The 6,766-nt window shown below is 29.6% G+C and overlaps 1 protein-coding gene across 1 annotated transcript; it reads left to right on the forward strand.

Moving 5' to 3' along the window:
- Positions 1-499: 499 nt before the first annotated feature.
- Positions 500-4,910, forward strand: LOC111616952 (DDB1- and CUL4-associated factor 7-like). Its single transcript, XM_023358304.1, has 3 exons — positions 500-793; positions 3,301-3,501; positions 4,743-4,910. The coding sequence occupies exons 1-3, from the start codon at positions 647-649 to the stop codon at positions 4,893-4,895; spliced, it is 501 nt and encodes a 166-aa protein (XP_023214072.1). The 5' UTR covers positions 500-646; the 3' UTR covers positions 4,896-4,910.
- The last annotated feature ends 1,856 nt before the right edge of the window (positions 4,911-6,766 follow it).

Genomic DNA, 6,766 nt, shown 5'->3' on the forward strand with positions numbered 1-6,766 from the left:
AACTTCAGTTACAAATGCATTAATCGAGTCATAAAACACCATTGGGTCCATGTTTTACGGAACCAAGTAAAAATATATAAATGTGGGGTTTGTAACGAATTTCAAGACACTAATAGCAGAGTCGGTAGATTAACTACCGACTCTGCTAATAGCCGAGTATTAACCAAGCGAGGATCCTCGCGCGAATTGCAAATAAATTCGTCCACGAAACCGGATTTAATAGGAAATAATTTAAAAATTCATTTTTCAAAATTATTGAACGTCAAAGTTTATAATTATATTTGACATTTTGTAGAAAACTCGTAATGAAAGCGTGAAAAATATTCTGCCTGAATTATCTACGTTACTATTGCTTACTATTGTCGAAACTTTCACCAAAATGATTAAATTTAAATAAATTTATAAATAAAAATTTTAAATTAATCAGATTTTGCAAAGGAAAAGAAAACAATTACACAATATCAGAAGGCTGCGGTAAATTTCTGATTTGTGTGGAATACGCAAGGTGGCGCAATAAGTAAAATCATTACTGACAGATTAGTCCTGTTGCGCGAAGTAAAATCGTTTTGAAAGTTGTAAATACTTAAGTTATTTTTCTAATATTTACTTATATTAATAAAACTACGTTTAAGTTTTTTATTTAACAATGGCTGTTCATTCGGCTCCACCAAAACGTAAAGAAATTTATAAGTATGAAGCTCCTTGGACTGTATATTCAATGAATTGGAGCGTTAGACCAGATAGAAGATTTCGTTTGGCATTGGGAAGTTTTATTGAAGAATATAACAATAAAGTAAATATCTTATAAATGTTTTACTATTGCATTAAATCAATGACAATATATGTATTTATTTAAGCTTATTTATATATATTTTATTGTGAATCATGATTACTTGTTTGATATAACTTTCAGAAATATATACAGTAAAAAATGTTGCATTTCAGAGTAAACTGTTGGTGGGTATTTGGCTTTATTACAGCTTGGTCAAATGCATTGTTATAGATGAGCATAAAACTATAATGGATCTTTGGATTTTCATCCTTTGAAATTAATGTATTGAAAATTAATGCAACATAACACTTACTTGGCAGAAAGAATAATTCGTCACTAAACACCTTTGGTGCTAAGAAACACTTATTTGCTTATACTGTATTTATATAAGACAATCTCACATACAGATGAGGCGTGACTTTAAAGATCAAAATAAAATTAGATTTATTAATTCAATTGTAATTTTGTTTAATCACAAGTAAAATATTATTAAATGCACACATTGTTCTGCAAAAATTACTGGCATTTTAAACTTTAAAGAAAAATTTTGTAAAATTGACAACATAATTTGTTCGTATAAAGCTGGACAATCGGGAACCTTTTTTTGGCAATTCTTAATGGTTGAATCCACACTTATGAGTTTCTCCAAATTCTGATTTCCGAATAATTGTCTGTTTTCATGGGAATGGATTAAAACTTATATTGCATTCCCGTGTGATTTTGGAATTTCGATTGGAATTTAATTCAAAAGTTTTGCTTTTCCTATTTCTATTCATCTTTACTCTTGACAATATACAAGAACGATTCAAACGATCCAGTTAAAATAGTTTTGTTTTTAAACACTAAAGTGTGAACATCTGATAAAAACTGCAAATACACGGTTCACAAAAATTATTGCAAAAAGACAAATAATCCTTCACTCGCGAGTATAGGATGACCTAGGTTTTTGAAGCAGAGAAAAATGAATAAAAACCTTGTCTTATATGCGAGAAAATATGGTATACTGATGTTTTCAGCCTAATGTGTGGGCTGTCCTTAGGTGACTGAATAGAATGCATCATATACAGAACATTAGAACATAAAATTGTAAATATTTGAATATAAAGAACATAAAAATTCTAAAAATAACATAAAGGTGATGTAAAGTAAAATATAAAAGTAGAATAAGAACTAAGTTTTAAATTCAAAAATATATCTTAGCAAATGTGGTAACTAGGAGTTTCTATAATGAAGCTTATCTTTTACAATGAACTTTCATGCTTATGGTAAAATGTATGCATCTCTTGCATTAATACATTTATTCCCATGGATGAAACTAACTTCTGATACTGAAGCTATATTGAGGTAGTATATTGGACTATTGATTGACTTATCTAAAATGTAGTGTGTCCCTAAAGTCTTGACACATACAAAGATACATATTTTCAAGAAATAAAATTCATTAACAATAATTTATTTAATTGGAGTATCAAATAATGAATTAAATGACATTAGCGTCCTTGACTTTTTTTCTGAAAATGATTTCCATCATTTTTAGAAAAAGAAGTCAAAGGGGCTAAAGTCAAGTGAACAAGGAGACCACTCTACATGACCATGTCTATGCCCATGTCATATGGTCACATGGATGTGAATAATATGAAATACTAGTCCAATTCTTTCTTTATTCAACAAAGCCATATTTAAAGTTGAGAAAATTATCATCTAGGCGTTAACAACCTACATCTATGGCTACAAACAACCATAGTGATAGCTGTAGGTTGTTAACGCCTAGATGATAATTTTCTCAACTTTACTTATCCAATATTCAGCTGTGAATTCCAATATTATTTTTCACTTTTAAAGCCATATTTAATTTGTGGAGAGAAAAATTATAGTTAGTGAGATTTCCTGTGTGTCCAGACTTTAGGGACACCCTGTACATTTGCAAGAGCAATTTCACCTTGCAACATATTGTTCAATTGGCTATTAATGCATTCTGCACAATATATTAGTGTCATCCAGTTAGGAAGTTGAGGACATCAAAAGCCTTGTACCTTTCTAGATGACATTTGATACATCATTCCCATACATTTATGCAACACACCAAGCATTTGGGGTTGAAACTCAAATGCAAGAGTGTCCCACCTAAATTGGGACATATGGCCATATTAGTATATCAGATAAATTATGATATTTTCTATAAAAAGTTGAATAAATGTCTTAAAAGAAGTTTATTAATTATATTAATGAGTCTGAAATAACGATTCTAGCATTTTTTTTGAAACATTTTTATTTTTATTTTATTGTAGATCAGTTTTAGTATATCATTTACAGTGAAATAAAAAGAAACAACAATCAAATGATATTAACTTGACAAATTAAACCTGTAATTTCTATTATTTAATTTTTTTTACTTAATTAAACAAATGTTTTCAGCTAATTTAAATAGGTATCAAGTTGTAACTACTTTTACTATCAAATTCTGGAAGATTGATTGAAAAATGTAATGAATGAATGGTTTTATATTTGTGCTTGCTTTTGTTTTGTAGGTTCAAATAGTTTCCTTAGATGAAGAAACATCAGAATTTACTGCAAAAAGCACTTTTGATCATCCATATCCAACTACCAAAATTGTGTGGATTCCAGATACTAAAGGCATGTATCCGGACCTTCTTGCGACAAGTGGTGATTATCTAAGAATTTGGAGAGCTGGAGAAACTGATACAAGATTAGAGTGTTTATTGAATAATGTAAGTTGTAATTGTGCAAACATTTTTTGATAACTTTAATAAAATTTCAAACTTAAATGGTGACTGATAAAGTTCAAATATTTTAGTTTCAAACATTATATGAATTTTACAATTCTAGACAAATAATTTAAAAATTCATATAAGATTTAAATCTAATGTTATATTCAAAACAAAATATACATTTTATTTATTGGGTTATCATATCACATGTTTATCACTTTAATTTCAAATGTTATTCATTTGAAATTAAAATAAACAAAACCATTTTCCCCAAAAAATTTTTTACATAAAGCAATATTGGGAAAAAGTATTTGAACAGCAACAATACAGGTTGAATGTCAACTTGTATTCAGTCATCGATAATCTGTTTCCTTCAGATTTAGGCATGGATTTCAGAGTTCATTTTGAAATTTACTGTATTGACGCACTACTGTTTTCTGGAGGTGCCTAACTAAAATTCTGTAGAACTGTTTTATTTAATTGATGAACATTAAAATTTCATTTGCTTTTCATTTAGTGTTCAATTTTCTTTCTTTAAAGGATTATACAGGTAGTAATTTTCTGTTAAATGTATACGTCATGTATAACCATAAAAAATCCAGCACTCCTCAGAAGGTTTCCAGATTTTTGAATGTCAACCTGTAATAATAAAAGGATCTTTATATTCAACAAAATAACAGGAGTTAATATTTTGTTGATCTTCCTCTTGATCTTATTACAGCTTTTATTTATCTTGGCATTGTCAAATTGCCAAATTCATTGAAGGTGTCTGAAAATTATTTTACTTCAGCTAACTGTAATAGCTTCTTTAAGTTTGTCTTTATTAATTAGTGCCCTTTTATCAACCAGCATTTTCAGCTTTGTCCATAAATTTTTAATATGAGTTAAATGTGGGCTATTTGCAGGCCAGATTAATGTTTTAAAGTTCTTAGACTTCAAAAATTCTTTTGATTTTATTAATAGAGAGATTGTGGCTGATATTTTTATCACAAAAATGTGAATGTCGAATGTTTGGAGCCACCTTCCTGTAAGCCTAGAAGTTTGACAATGGCATTTGGAATGTTGAGCATGATTCCACTGACATTCCAAACACCATTGTCAAACTTCTAGGCTTACAGGAAGGCAGCACTGAATGTCTGACGTTCACATTTTTGCAATGAAAACGTCGGCCACAACCTCTCTAATAAGAAATTTAGCAAACTTTGCCTACTTGAATAAAAAATTTATTTTTTTCTTTCTAGAATAAAAACTCAGATTTTTGTGCTCCACTTACTTCTTTTGATTGGAATGAAGTTGATCCAAATTTATTGGGTACATCAAGTATCGATACTACCTGCACCATCTGGGGCTTAGAAGTAAGTAAAAATTATTTTAATTTAAATTCTAAAATTTAGCTTCAATATAAATTGTAAATGTGTTAACATATTATATTCTTGGAGAGAATAGAAGTCATAAAATTTTAGTATTAGTAGTTAAAGATTTAACTACTAATACTAAAATACAATACAAATTTAATACTAATACAAATTTAGTATTAGTAGTTAAAGATATAACTACTGATACAAACCTTTAGTATTAGTAGTTAAAGATTTTGCAAATAACATTTCCTCAATGATTTTGTCATTTTTAATGTATCGCACATACACCAGTAATAACGCTTCATTATTGCGAACTATACTTTCATCCAATTGTAATGTAAATTCTGTGTTTTGAAGATCTTCACAAAGTTGTTCTTCATCATCATTAGCCATCTCATCAATTCATCTGGAAACAGTATTGTTGCTTAAAGGAATGGAAGAAATTATACTGTTTGGATTTAATGTAGTCATATCACTTAAAATTTCTCAAACAGCTGGAATTATTAATTTTTCCCCAATATTATGAGGCTTGCCACATTTTGCTATTAACAATGAAATTTTGTATGAAGTCACAAGACCCTTGTTAAGTTGAATTGCCGAATCCTTAAATAAATTCACAACTGTTGTACGATTGTCTAACTTCTTTTTTAAATTAAGAAAATATTCAAAATCTTTGTACTTCTTATTGGGATGTTTTCTTGATAAATGTTCTTTCATTCTTGAAGGCTTCATTCCTTCGTTTGAAAAAACTTGATGACATTCAAGACACATTGGTAACTGCTCATTACTTGGCGTAGCAATAAAACCAAATTTTAATTATTCAATGGAATATTGGCGACATTTTCGTTTTTCAGACATGGTTTAATGTACTGTTTAATTTTCTAAAAAATAAAATTTTTGATAGATTTATCTTGAATTTTTCACTTGAAATTTTAAGGGGAAGGAGCGGGTTGTTCGGATTTCGTGGTAACCGATATTTTCAGAGGGTCCTAGAGAGTAACTATGAAAAATTTGGGCCTGATCGGTCAAAGGGTTTAGCAGTTAATGGGAGATAAATTAGGAGGAGGAATGGAGGTCTAATTAGCAGTTAACGGGAGATAAAATCAAAAGGAGCAGTGGGGTGACCAGGTTTTATGGTAACCGATATTTTCAGAGGGTCCTCGAGAGTAACTATGAAAACTTTGGGCCTGATCAGTCAAAGGGTTTAGCAGTTAATAGGAGATAAAATCAGGAGGAGCGATGGAGGGTTTAGAAGTGAATGGGAGATAACATCAGGGGGATCAATGGGGTGACCAGGTTTTATAGTATCCTATACTTTTTGAGGATCCTAGAGATTAACTAAGAAAAATTTGGGCCTGATCGGTCAAAGGGTTTAGCAGTTAATAAGGGTATAGAGATTGGAGGATTGTAATGTTAAGATATTCTATATTCTCCGAAGATCCTGGATAGTAACTACACCTAGATGCAGATCGGCCAAAGGGTTTATAAATTGCGTACAGAACAGTCATCCATACATTCTAATACGTTTGAAAAAGATTTATTTTGAAGATCCTGTAGATAAATATGAATTTACTCAGATATTTTTAGTTAATTACATAAGAATTTAATAAAATAAACTACAAAATAGTTTACTGCAAAAGGAACAGAATGATAATTTGTTCCAAATAACACAAAAGAATTTAAAATTTCCAAAAGAACATTCATACAACAACACCACACCATGAATGAAATCCTAACTTAAAAAAATAACAAAATGCAGTTTAAATATTCTTACACATTTTATTTATTTATTTATTTATTTTCTTCGAAATTTAATATCGTACTTCACGAGCGAGAAAAGTACAGTACAATATTGCAATTTCAGTCATCCATAAATCAAAATGGCGACCTCCACTCCTACTGCAACT

Source organism: Centruroides sculpturatus, unplaced genomic scaffold (genome assembly GCF_000671375.1).
Source record: "Centruroides sculpturatus isolate CEXI.00-Female unplaced genomic scaffold, Cexi_2.0 scaffold4380, whole genome shotgun sequence".
In the NCBI taxonomy this organism is placed as follows: Eukaryota; Metazoa; Arthropoda; class Arachnida; order Scorpiones; family Buthidae; genus Centruroides; species Centruroides sculpturatus.

What these genes read in the sequence shown, in the direction of transcription:
- LOC111616952 (XM_023358304.1), top strand. Translation starts at nt 647, where the DNA reads ATGGCTGTTCATTCGGCTCCACCAAAACGTAAAGAAATTTATAAGTAT. An exon ending in TTGAAGAATATAACAATAAA is followed by an intron (nt 794 to 3,300) that starts GTAAATATCTTA and finishes TTTGTTTTGTAG; the next exon opens with GTTCAAATAGTTTCCTTAGA. An exon ending in TAGAGTGTTTATTGAATAAT is followed by an intron (nt 3,502 to 4,742) that starts GTAAGTTGTAAT and finishes TTTTCTTTCTAG; the next exon opens with AATAAAAACTCAGATTTTTG.